Source organism: Equus asinus, chromosome 2 (assembly GCF_041296235.1).
Source record: "Equus asinus isolate D_3611 breed Donkey chromosome 2, EquAss-T2T_v2, whole genome shotgun sequence".
NCBI classification, from domain to species: domain Eukaryota; kingdom Metazoa; phylum Chordata; class Mammalia; order Perissodactyla; family Equidae; genus Equus; species Equus asinus.
In genome coordinates, this window is record NC_091791.1 from 148,135,599 (window position 1) to 148,148,901 (window position 13,303).

The window sequence follows — 13,303 nt, forward strand, 5'->3', positions numbered from 1 at the left end:
AAAAATGATTATGAAATCCCATTATATTTTGCCTTTTAGAATTGATCTTTGATCATATAGTTCTATTGTTTTGTATAACTTCTTTAATGTTTTTTTCTCTCACAGTGGAATAGCCACTTACCTGGGCAGTTGACGCCAGTGAGTTACATTTTTGTCATGCTTAAGATTTCTAGCATGGTCTCCATGGTATTAAATTTGAGACATGCTTCCTATCTATTTCCGCAGTACTTCTATTTCTTATTAGTGTGAAAGGTAATAATAATCAAATCAAAACACTGCCATATAGACAAAACTGCCCTATTTGCTGATGAGTAGCTCACACTGAGCTGTTGGAAATAGCTCAATGGTTATTCGTTAACTGATAGATGAAAGTCACACTTTGGCAGATAAAGTCAATTCAGACTGTTGGTACAGTGTGCATAAGAGAGTTATTCAAAAGGTAGAAGTCCTAAAATCAAAGACTGTCTAAATATGTGTGTGTGTATGTTTTGGTGGGGGCAAAGTTTGGATCATACTCTATTTAGGTCCCTTTCCCTGTTTAGTTTTGTGTCCTTTTGTTTCACATGGCATTACTGAGTGAGCCTTTTTCCTTGCCATTGAAGGCTTTGAAAATGTGATTTTCTTTAGTTGCATAATATGCCATCATCACTTTGCTTAACCATTTCCCAGATGCTCATTTTCTTTTGAGGAAACCTAATAAAGTCCCTTTTAAATAGGAACCTCCCCTAGTACATTAGAAATATTAGGTTACTAAAGTTTTAGAGGTACAATCTTAATATGCTAATATGCTTCTTTCACACGTGGAGGTAGGGATGGTGGGAATAAAAGCATTTAGAAAGAAGCTAAAGACAGCAAGATGTACTTTTCTCATTAGAGGGTAGAAATGGATTCCAAAGAATTTTTGCTTTGGCTTTCTATGAGTTGGAATATTATGCTCCTATTAAGGGACTTGTGGAGTGTTAAGGTCTATAGATGTGGCTGATTGGATTCATTGCAAGGTCACAGTAGCCGGCGTCTTCAGTTTCCCAAGGGCATATGGGGAGCCATACTAAATCTTGGAAATGTCTGGACCAGACCTATGCCTTCTGGGTCCCACTGGCTATCCCTTTGTGCTCCTAAAAAGATAATAAAAAGGTAATAAAGCAGAACTCCACCTTCTATAGCCGCAGTGGATTTCAGTTCTTCTGTACATCGTAGGTACTTTGTCCCTTTACATTTCTTGTGTTCTATGATTCTTTCCCCCATAGGCTCAGTCCAGGAGGTGGCTCAGCTACGGCTCCAGCTGCAGCAGGCACAAAAGGCACATGCTATGAGTGAAAACATGAACAAGGCTTTGCAAGTGAGTGTTGCCACTTGGAAGAGACTTAATGGGTAATTGAATTAGGCCATGGTTACATCACCTTTCTGAAGCTTGGATTTCTCTGTAGAAAAGAGGTGGTTAGACCATCTCCAACCCAGCCCATGAGTCATTCACAATCTCACCCACACAGTTGGGTAGTCAAGCCCAGGTCTACCTCACTGCAGAGCCAGGGCTCTGCCCTCTCCTGCATTCTGCCTGCCACCTCCTTCACACGGCAGGCATGTCCTTTTGTCTAGGGTTGTGTCCCTGAGTTAAATTTATCTACGGATGTGGGAAACCTGCAGTTTAGCTGCAGTTGTCTGACATCCTCCTCCACTGCTACTTATATTTTCCACTGGAGGAAGAGTTCCAAGATTACCTCTACTGGAAAAAGGTATTTTGCCTTTTCGCCACTGGCAGACTAAAGTACAACACTTTCTTGGCAAACCGTTCTACTCTGTCCTCTGCTCTAGTAAGCCAGAAAGTGATGCCACTGGCTTCTCAGCTCAAGGATGCTTTCCATGGAGGACAAAATGTAAGTGAGGGAGGTGTGAGAAGCCACTGACATTTGCTTTCTCATTCATTTATTCATTTGTTCATTCAACTTACTAGAAAGCCTGATACATGCTGGCCTTTAGAAAGTTATTTTTAATGTATGTGAAAAATGTATTTGAAGAAGCATTTCTGCCTTCTATTGATCGTTAAAATGGATTTTGAAGCATGTAATGACTGATTCACATAGGAAAATAACTTTCCATAATTTTGTGTTTTAGGAAGAATTAACAGAACTAAAAGATGAAATTTCTCTCTATGAATCTGCTGCAAAACTAGGAATACTTCCAAGTGACTCAGAGGGAGAATTAAATATAGAACTCACTGAATCATATGTGGATTTGGGTATTAAAAAAGTCAACTGGAAAAAATCCAAAGTTAAGAGGTATCGAGAAAATCGTGTACTGTAGAAGAACCTACATTAATAATACTGATGATGGTGGTAAACATTTGGCACCAGGCATGACATGGTGCACTGACTAGGGGCTCTTGAATGTGGGGCAGTATGTGTTAGTGATTTCTAATGAGGTGTAAATGTCTGATATCCAAATGAACAGAAACTTCAAGGATTAATATTGTACTGTCTTCACTACCAGTAGATAATCAGTTTCAATAACATAAAAATGATTAATTTAAATTCTGCAACTGAGATTATATATCTATTTACTAGTAAGATGAGAACATATTATTTTTATTGCGTTAACACTGTGTTGAAAGTAGGACTTGGCATTTGTCAATGGTATATGAAAAAATAAGCATTAATTTTCCCTAGGAACCTTACTATGATCTTACTTTTTTTTGTTTTTGGTGAGGAAGATTCGCCTTGAGCTAACATCTGTTGTCAATCTTCCTTCTTTTGCTTGAGGAAGATGGTCGCTGAGCTGACATCCGTGCCAGTCTTCCTCTACTTTTTGTATGTGGGATGCTGCCACATCATGGCTTGATGAGTGGTGTGTAGGTCCGCGCCTAGGAACTGAACCCGCAAACTCTGGGCTGCCAAAGTGGAGCACATGAACTTAACCACTGCACAACCAGACCAGCCCCTACTGGGATCTTACTTTTATTTTTTAATTTTTAAAAATTTTTTTTGTTTATTTACTTTTTTTGAAGAAGATTAGCCCTGAGCTAACATCTGCTGCCAACCCTCCTCTTTTTGCTGAGGAAGACTGGCCCTGAGCTAACATCCATGCCCATCTTCTTCTACTTTATATGTGGGATGCCTACTACAGCATGGCTTGACGAGTGGTGCCATGTCCGCACCCGAGATCCGAACTGGTGATACCCGGGCTGCTGAAGTGGAATGTGTGAACTTAACTGCAGCACCACCGGGCCGGCCCCTAGGACCTTACTTTTAAAATAGGGATTCTGGGGCCGGCCCGGTGGCACAGTGGTTAAGTTCACATGTTCTGCTTCTCGGCAGCCCGGGGTTCGAGGGTTCGGATCCCGGGTGCGGACATGGCACCGCTTGGCAAAAGCCATGCTGTGGTAGGCGTCCCATGTATAAAGTAGAGGAAGATGGGCATGGGTGTTAGCTCAGGGCCAGTCTTCCTTAGCAAAAAGAGGAGGATTGGCAGTAGTTAGCTCAGGGCTAATCTTCCTCAAAAAAATAAAATAAAATAGGGATTCTGTCTTTTATACCACTGCTTATACAGATATTTTAGCAATCTCCTGGGAGGGAGTGGTTTATCCTCCCTCTCAGGGACTGACAGGGAGGGATTTGTGGTGGTAGAAGAGGGAGCACATTTAGATATCATTAAACACTTAAAAGATGAATGAAGGAGAGGGCGTACATTTTTGAAGCCCTTGCTGTTTGCAAGCCTCTGGGAGTAGGGCATGGAAGATGAGATAGAAACTCTCCCTTCCCACAAGGAGTTTACATTTTGTTTGATTGAGGAGAGGGAGACATGCTTGTAAGCAACTAAGTGCTGTGTGCAAATATTGTGCTCGATGTACACAGGGGCATTTATCTGTTCCTTCTGCTGATTTGGGATAAGGATGAAAGATGGGGTTTTCGGAAGGGATTGCATTCAGGTTAAGGAAAGGCTTTCTTGAATGTGTTTGACCTGTACCACCACCATCTGGTTTATAGTCTAAGACTGAGTTTACTATATTGTTGTTCAGTGAGAGTGTTTAGTACCTACTGTGTTTCAGGTATCATGTAACTGTATACAAATATATAAATCTCTTGATGAGTTTGTTCCATAAGAGGTTTTTAGAACTTATGTATTTTAGTACTGTGATTCCATTTTCAGAACAGTAAGATGAGATTCAGTAAATTATTAAGGTTCCATTTATCTGGAGGTCAGTCTTTAGGAACTCATCTCGACAGATCGCAGCTACAAACCAGAAGAAAGCAAAGAAGCAAATAGCAGAAGTCGATTATGCGATGTATTTACTAGGAGCCCCCTTAAGGCCCAGGGCCATATTGACTTGGATTTGTTGGCACCCCGTGAGTTATCTGATTTCCTAAATGACCGCAGAGTAGCTGGCTCAGGGGTTGGGAGCAGTACTGCCCATGCTTCAGCCAGACAGCTCAGCCTCAGCAAGGAGAGAATTAGAGGAACACAAGGTGCTGAGGCTGCTGAGCACCAGGGTAAGCAGCTTTGTACATCTAGGCATGTTCTGATCCACATGAGAATGTCCACAATCATGATCCTGTGTTGTTGAAGAAAGCCTTCAGCTTTGGTTAGTTAATTAAAGCAAAAGAGGATGAATGCATTACATTTTTTAGACAGATTTACATAAAATTTTAAAGGTAAAATGTAGTCATCTGGAAAATTTACTGCTGTGAATGCCTCATTTCCTGTTAATGCCAGATTAATTCTAAGGGGCTAGTGGAAAGAGAATGGTCTTTAGATCCAGATTTGCTTTGAACCATAGCTTTGCCATTTATTACTAGCTTATGACCTTGGGCAAGATTCTTGACTTTTCTGAGCCTGTTTTCTTATCAGGTTTTTTTTCTATTAAGTGGATTATAGCATATTCCTTGGGGGTTAAAAGAGATAATGAATATAAAAGACCTCAGGTCATATATTCTAGCACGTATTAGGCACTTAATCAATGGTAACTGTTACTATTGTTATTTAATAGATGATTTGTTAAAATATGCCATTGATTAGATTTTATATTAATTCACTTTTAGTTCAACACATTTTATAAAAAGTTCTTGATCCTCATCTCAACCTTGGGAAAAACGTTGGATCCACATTATCATTTTAGAGTTGGGAAAACTGGAACTGAAAGAGCTGAACTCTCTTGCCCAAGCAGACAGACCATTAGCAACAGAACCATTACCTGAACCCCAGACTTTATTGTCATGTAATCTATTGGTGCATATTTATACAGCAGTCAAACCTTTTTGCCGTAAACGTCATTCTTCTTTATGTCATTTGTTTTAGAGGATTAATGATTTAGTTTCTGCCAAAAAAGATTTCTCTCCAATTTATTACTTTATTTTAGTTTATGCCATAATTAGCCTGGGAATTGGGTAAATAGTACATTTAGTTATATATATTTAACTTTTCAAGTAGACTGACTTCATCATGACGTCTACTAAAATGTCTACTGCTTTTGCCCTTTCTATTTAATTAGTACTCGTAGCCGAAATCCTGTAGTAATTTAAACCGCATTCCTACAGATAATAAACGGGAGATATCACGTCACTATCATAGGAAAAGGAATACCAGCCATGTTCAACTGAGAAAGTGGAGAATAACTAAGCACAAAGTGGGTAGTCATTGAAGTTCAGCGAGATGTTCAGTGAAAGCAGGACAAGTGAAGAAAGGTTTAGCTTATCTCACCCACCAACAGTTTAATAGATAAGAATTCTGCTTTGAGGAAAAAGTAAAAACACTTATTCTTAGATCAAAGTGAGAAGAAGTATAGTAGAGAAGAGATTTGTACCTTTCCTCTGCTGGACTGTGATTGTTAGAACAAGAGAAAGCAGCACTTTTCCCAGTGTCGAGAATTTTAGTTCTTTGTTGACTTGAGCTGCTGTCAAATCACTGACCCAAATATTAGCGGCTCCAAGCTTTGATTCCCAACTACCACCTCCCTCTAGCTACTGCCTAGTAAATTTTAAGGGTTTAGCCTCAGTGTTCTATTTCACATTCACGGAATTTGAGTAGCTAAGTCTGCATGCGGCTTGCAGACAGCTTCCCCTCTCCCTTATTATAGTTGGCTGCGAAGCTCAAATAATAAACATTTAACAAGTGGAATGCCTTTTCCCTTTGGTCTTCTCAGCAGGCTTCATAAGGATCTACAGTTTATTTGGATTTAGGGGAACCGACTTCCACAGGGCTCCGTCCTGAGCCTTATGCAGGACTGGTCACCAACGCTGGCTTTTTCCCTTTTGGGAAAGAAGAGAAAATTATTTTAGCAAGTGCTTTCTCTGCTTTCTGACTTGGCTCCCTCTAGGAGTACATGATGTGCTATTTCAGTGGTCAGCATTGAGTAAGAAAAGAAATTAGGGGTGCATAATTTGTTAACTGAGAAAAATAAATGTCCTGCTTAGCCATAGTTCACCATGTCTTACAGCACAGGAAGATGCATTATAATATATTTTATATTTCTTATATATTTCTACTTATATTTATATATTTCTATAAAATAGAAGTGGTTCAAATAGGTAAGATCTATATTTACAAATATTTATACTATGTATCACATATACAAAAGTTGTGTGTGTTGATAAACATGTAGCATATTGCAGGGAGCTACAAAAACTAATATTTTGTTCATTCTCTCTGTATACATATGTGTGTGTTTGTATACACGTAATATATATTCTCACATTTCATTTGGAATGATCTGAAAGTGAAAAACAGTAAAAATTTTAACTCAGGTACTATTTATTGCTTTTTTTCAAAATAGACTTCAGTTTTTTAGAACAGTTTTGGCTTTACAGAAAAATTAATATAGTACAAAGAGTTCCCATATGCTCTGCACGCATTTTTCCCTATTAACAACTTACATCAACATGGTACATTTGTTACAATTAATGAACTAATATTGATACTTTATTTTAATTAACTAATGTCCATAGTTTATTTAGATGTCCTTAGTTTTTACCTGACATCCTTTTTCTGTTCTGGGATTACATCCAGGATACCACACTACATTTAGGAGTTATGTTTCCTTAGGTTACACTTGACTTTCCTTATTTTTGATGAGCAGGCAGTTTTGAGAAATACTGGTTGACTATTTTGTAGGAAGCCCCCCTATTGGAATTTGATATTTTTCTCATGATTATGTTTTCCTCCTGGGTTTTGTGGAGGAAGACCACAGAGACGAGGTTCCATTTTCATCACATCTTATTAAGGGTACATACTATCAACCATTTCTTTCTTTTCAAAAGTAACTTTCTTCGTTATTATAGAAAAATTAGAAAATACAGATTAAGAAAATTAGAAGCACTCATAATCTTACTTCACCTCCCATGAAGAAAACTACTATTAACATTTTGTTACATAACTTCCAGATTATCTGTTTTGATGTTTCTAAACGACAACATAATATTGAATATACTGTTTTTAATGTGTCTTTTAACTTAATACATTCTGGAATCTTTAGATGTCAGTAAAGATTGTTATATATATTTACTAATGGGTATGTGGCTGAATGTACTATATTTTAGTTAGTAATCCTCTGTTTAAAATTTTTTTCTTATAAATAATGCAATATTATTATTACAGCACCCTTGTAGTCAAGTTGTTATTCACATCTTTGATTATTTCCTTAAGGTGTGGGTGGATATTCTTACTAAAGGGTGTGCATGTATTTGAGGCTTTTGGTACATGTTGCCAAGCAGCCCTGTAGTTTGCACTATTACCCGCATCATGTAACAGTACCTATTCCTCTGCACCCTAGCCAGTGTTGAAAGTTATCACTTTCCCGGTTTAAAATTTTTATGTCGTTAGATCCATCACTCTTTTATGATTTCTTGATGGCATTTTTCTAGTACTTTTATAATTTTATTTTACTTTTTAAACATTTTAAAGCTGTGAAATATAACACAAAGAAAAGTGCATGAAACTAAGTGTACAGCTTAGTGAATGCTTTTAAAGTGAGCGTGCGTGGAACCACCACCCAGGTCAAGAAATAAACATTGCCGGCAGCTGCCCTTATTTCTGTTTCCATTCGTAACCTTGAGGTTAACTGTGACCTTAACTGTTACAGCAATCATTTTCTGGTTTTATCTGTCCTTTTAAGATCTAATTATTCATACCTAAACCCTATAGATTAGGTTTGCCTCCATATAAAGGGAACTCATACATTAGGTGTTTGTACTTGTTCTTTTTTCTTCTATAGTTTTATTGAGATATATTTCACATACCATAAATCCACCTATTTGAAGTGTACAGTTCTGTGGTTTTTTTAGTATAGTCACAGAGTTGTGCAGCTATCACCACAACCTAATTTTAGAACATTTCAATATCCCCCAAAAGAAACCCCATACGTACTACCAGTCATTCCTCATTATTCCTTCCTGCCCTCAGCTCCAGGCAACCACTAATCTACTCTCTGTCTCTATGGATTTGCCTATTCTGTACATTTCATATAACTGGAATCATATAATATGTGGTCTTTTGTGATTAGCTTCTTTCACTTAGCATCTTATGTCAGGACTTTGTATTTCATTCCATTTTAGAGACAAATAGTATTCCATTGTATGAATATACCACATTTTGTTTATCCACTCATCAGCTGATGGTTTATACTGCTATGACATTTGTGCCCAAATTTTTGTGTGGACATATATTTTCATTTCTCTTAGATGTATACCTAGGAGTGAAATTGCTGGGTTATATGGTAACTCTATATTTAGCATTTTAAAGAACAGTCCAACTGTTTTCCAAAGTGGCTACGCCATTTTACATCCCACCAGCAGTGTATGAGGGTTCCAATTTCTCCACATCCTTGCCAACAATTGTTATTTTCCATTTTTTTTATTATACTCCTTCTAGTGGGTGTGAAATAGTTTCTCATTGTGGTTTTGATTTGCTAATGATGTGGTTTTGATTTAATGGCTAATAATGTTGAACATCTTTTCATGTGTTTATTGGCCATTTGTATATCTTCTTTGGAGAAATGTCTATTCAAATGTTTCACCTATTTTATAATTGGGTTCTTTCTATTGTTTAGTTTTAACTGTTCTTTACATTTTCTGGATACAAATCCCTTGTCAGATGTATGGTTTGCAAGTATTTTCTCCTATTCTGTGGACTGTCTTTTTGCTTCCTTGAGAGCATTCTTTGAATCAGTAAAGTCTTTAATTCTACGAAGTCCAACTTTCCTACTTTTTCTTTGGCTACTTGTGCTTTTGTTATTTAAGAAACCATTTCCTAATCGAAGGTCCTGAAGATTTATACCTAGGGTTTCTTCTAAGAGCTTTCTCTCTTACATTAGATGTTGGATCTATTTTGAGTTAATTTTTGCATATAATGTGAGATAGAGGTCTAACTTTGTTCTTTTGCACATGAGTATCCAGTTGTCCCAGTACCATTTGTTGAAAAGACTATTCCCCATTAAATTGTTTTGGCACTCTTGTCGAAAATCAATTGACTATAAATGTGAGGGTTTATTTCTGGGCTCTCAGTTCTATTCCATTGATCTATATGTCTGTCCTTATGCCAGTACCACACTGTCTTGATTGCTGTAGACTTGTAGTAAGTTTTGAAATTGGGTAGTGTGAGTCTTCCAACTTTGTTCTTCTCAAGATTTTTTGGCTATTCTGGATTTCTTGCATTTCCACATGAATTTTAGGATCAGTCTGTCAATTTCTACAAAGAAACCAGCTAAGATTTCAATAGGGGTTGCATTGAATCTATAGATCAATTTGGGGAGTACTGCCATCTAAACAATATTGTCTTTTGATCCTTGAACATGAGATGTCTTTCTATTTATTTAGATCTTCTTTAATTTCTTTCAGTGTACTAGTCATGTACTTTTGCAGTTTTGTGGTTTTCAGTGTCACTAGTCACCTACTTCTTTCATTAACTTTATTCCTAGGTATTTTATTCTCTTTCTTATTCTTTTTGCTGGATTGTTTCCTTAATTTTACTTTCAGCTGGTTCATTATTATTTTACAGAAATATGATTGATGATGTGTATTGATCTCAAATCCTGCTACATTGCTAAACTTATTTATTAATTCAAATAGTTTTTTAGTGGTCTCCTGAGGATTTTTTATATTTGAGACCATGTCATCTGAAAATAGAAATAGTTTTACTTCTTTCTTTCCAATCTGGATGCCTTTTACTTCTTTTTCTTGACTAATTGCTGCAGCTAGAATTTCTAGTACAATGTTGAATAGAAGTGTCCAGATATAGTTATATCATCTGCTAATGGAGGTAATTTTACCTCTTACTTTCCACTTATGCTCCAGTTGCTTCCTCTTTATGCTTGCATTATAGCTCCTCTAACTTATTTTATTTAGGTATGATAGTATAAATACTCTTTTCCAAAGTGGTTGTAGCATTTTGCATTCCCAGCAGCAATGTATGAGAGTTCCAGTTTTTCCACATCATTATTAAAACTTGGTATTGTCAATCTTTTTTTTTTTTTCAAAGATTGGCACTTGAGCTAACGTGTTGCCAATCTCTTTTTTTTCTTTTCTTCTTCTTCTCCCCAAAGCCCCCCAATACATAGTTATATATTGTAGTTGTGGTCCTGGTTGTGCTGTGTGGGACTCTACCTCAGCATGGCCTGATAAGTGGTGCCATGTCCCCTCTTGGGGATCCGAATGGGTAAAACCCTGGGCCGCCAAAGCAGAGCGTGTGAACTTAACCACTTGGCCATGGGGCTGGCCCCTGTCAATCTTTTTTAATTTGAGCGCTTTTAGTGTGTGTGTAGTGCTATCTCATTTTGATGTTAATTTGTATTTCCCTAATGACAAAGGATGTTAAACATCTTTTGATGTGCTTTGCTTTCTTCTTTTCTTTCTTTTTTCCTGATGTGCTTAATTGCCATTTGTGTATATTGTTTGGTCTTTATGTGTTCCAGGATACAGGCCCTTTGTCTGATATATGTCTTTCTGGTTTACCTTTTCATTTTCTTGATGGTATCTTTTGAAGAGCAAAAATTTAAGCTTTTGTGAATTCTAATTTATCAAGGATCTCTTTTATAGTTCTTGGTTCTTGTGTCTTATTGTAACTCAGTATTACAAACATTTTCTTATGATTTCTTTTAGAAGTTTGATAGTCTTAGCTCTTACATTTATGTCTGTGATCCATTACTAGTTAGTTTTTTAGTGTGATGTGAGGTAAGGATTGATGTTCATTTTTTTTCATACTAGTATCCAGTTGATCTAACACCATTTGTCAGAAGAACTTCTTTTCTCATTGAATTGCCTTGATATTTTTGATAATAATCAATTGACCATACATTTGTGGGCCTATTTCTATACTCTCCATTCTGTTCCATTGATCTTTTTGCTAAAAATGAACAGTCTTGATACCATAGTTTTATAGTAAGTCTTGAAATGGGTTGGATATGTCCTTCAACTTTGTTGTTTGTTTTAAAAAATTGTTTGGGCTATTCTAAGTCCTTTGCATTTCAAAATAAATTTTACTATTAGCCTGTCAGTTTCTCCAGAAAGTCTGCTGGAACTTTAATTGGGATTGTGTTGAATCTACAGATCAATCTGGAGAGAATTGACATCTTAAGAAATTGCTATTTTTCAGTTATACCTCAATAAAGCTGAGGGAAAAAGAATTGTCTTCCAATTTCTGCACATGCATACTATACCTCTTCTTTTATTTAGGTCTTCTTCAGTTTCTTTCGATAATGTTTTGTAGTTTTCAGTATAGATTTCCCTATGGGAAGATATCATTTCACTTTAGCTTGAAGTATTTCCTTTAGCATTTCTTCTAGAGTATGTTTCTTGGCAGTAAATTCTTAGTTTCTTTATATAAAATGTCCTTATATTTGCTAATTATAGAATTCTGGATCAGCTGTTGTTTTATTTCAGCACTTTAAAGATAGGTTCTTCTGCTATGTCTGGCCTAAGTGATTTCTGAAGGGAAATCTATTGTTATTTGAAACATTTTTTCTGTGTGTAACGTGTAGTTTTTGTCTCAATGTTTTCAAGATTTTTTTCCTTATTCTTTACTTTTCAGCACGTTGGTTATGATGTGTGTCTGTGTGTTTTTCTTTTAGTTTAACCCATTTGTGGTTCACTGAGCGTCTTGAAAACATAAATTTATTATGTCTTCTACCAAATTTGTGAAAATGTTGACCATTATTTCTTCAAATATCTTTTCTGCCCCTATCTTTTTCTCCTCTCCTTCTGGGTCTGCAATTACACATATGTTAAATCTTTTTATAGTGTCCCACAGTTCCCTGAGACACTGTTCATTTTTTTTCAATATTTTTCTATTTTCATATTAGATAATTGCTGTTGAACTGTTTTCAAGTTCACTCATTGTTTCCTCTGTCATCTCTATTCTTTGGAGCCTGGCTAATGATAAATTTTCTGTTTGGTTCTTTTATAGTTTTTATTTCTCTGTCGAGAATTCCTATCTTTTCATTCATTTCAAGTATGTTTTCCTTTACCTCATAAAGCATAGATATAATAGCTGCGTTAAACTTTTAAGACTCTTTGTGATAGTTTCAGCTTTTCTCTTGTGATTGGCCACATTTTCCTGGTTAGTTCTATTTGGAGTAATTTTAAATTGTATACTAGACATTGTGATTTTTGTGTTATGTAGAAACTTGCATGGGTGTTTTGAATCTCAGTGCACTTTTCCAAGCCTTTGCCACATTGGTTTGGATCTGTCCTGTGTATGCACCCCTCAAGGGTTGGTCATTGTGAGACGTGTGTGTGTGGTTCAAGTTTCAGTTAAATTCTCCAAATCTTTGCTTTGCTGGCTTGAGGGTCTGTTCTGTGCATGCATAGTTCAGAGCTTAGACAGATGCTTATACAAGTCTATACACAGAATTCAGGATTCCTCTCTCTGGTTCTCTCCAGGAGTCTTCCTGCTCTCTCTCTTTATTTATCTTTGGTTTTCAGCAGCTTGATGTTGTTATAACTTATGGTGGTTTTCTTAAGGTTTTTTTTCTGCTTGAGATTTATTGAGCTTCTAGGTTTTCTGGGGTTTTAGTTTTCATCAAATAGAGAAATTTTGGTCATTTTTTCAAATTTTTTTGTATCCCTCTCCCCTCTCCTCTTCTGGGACTTTACTTACACATAGGTTGGAAAACTTAATATGCTCTCTGTGTTTCTGTTTCAGTCTTCTTTTTCTTTCTGTTTAATTTTGTAGTTTTATTGCTATGTCTTTATGTCCACTGATCTTTTCTTCTACAATGTTAAATATGCTGTTAATCTCATGCAGTATATTTTTCATTTCAGATGTTGAAATTTTTTGTCCCTGTAAGTCCCGTTTGGGTCTTTTTTTATATCTTCCATTTTTC

General features: G+C 36.4%; 1 protein-coding gene across 7 annotated transcripts in view; it reads left to right on the plus strand.

The window, feature by feature from the left end:
* Positions 1 to 13,303, plus strand: part of CEP152 (centrosomal protein 152) — a 94,850-nt gene that overhangs the window by 31,771 nt on the left and 49,776 nt on the right. For all 7 annotated transcript variants that reach the window (XM_044764926.2, XM_014852862.3, XM_044764929.2 and 4 more), the window contains exons 11-12: positions 1,248 to 1,339; positions 2,113 to 2,276. In XM_044764926.2, coding sequence (XP_044620861.2) covers positions 1,248 to 1,339; positions 2,113 to 2,276 — 256 coding nt within the window. The remainder of the gene's footprint in view (positions 1 to 1,247; positions 1,340 to 2,112; positions 2,277 to 13,303) is intronic.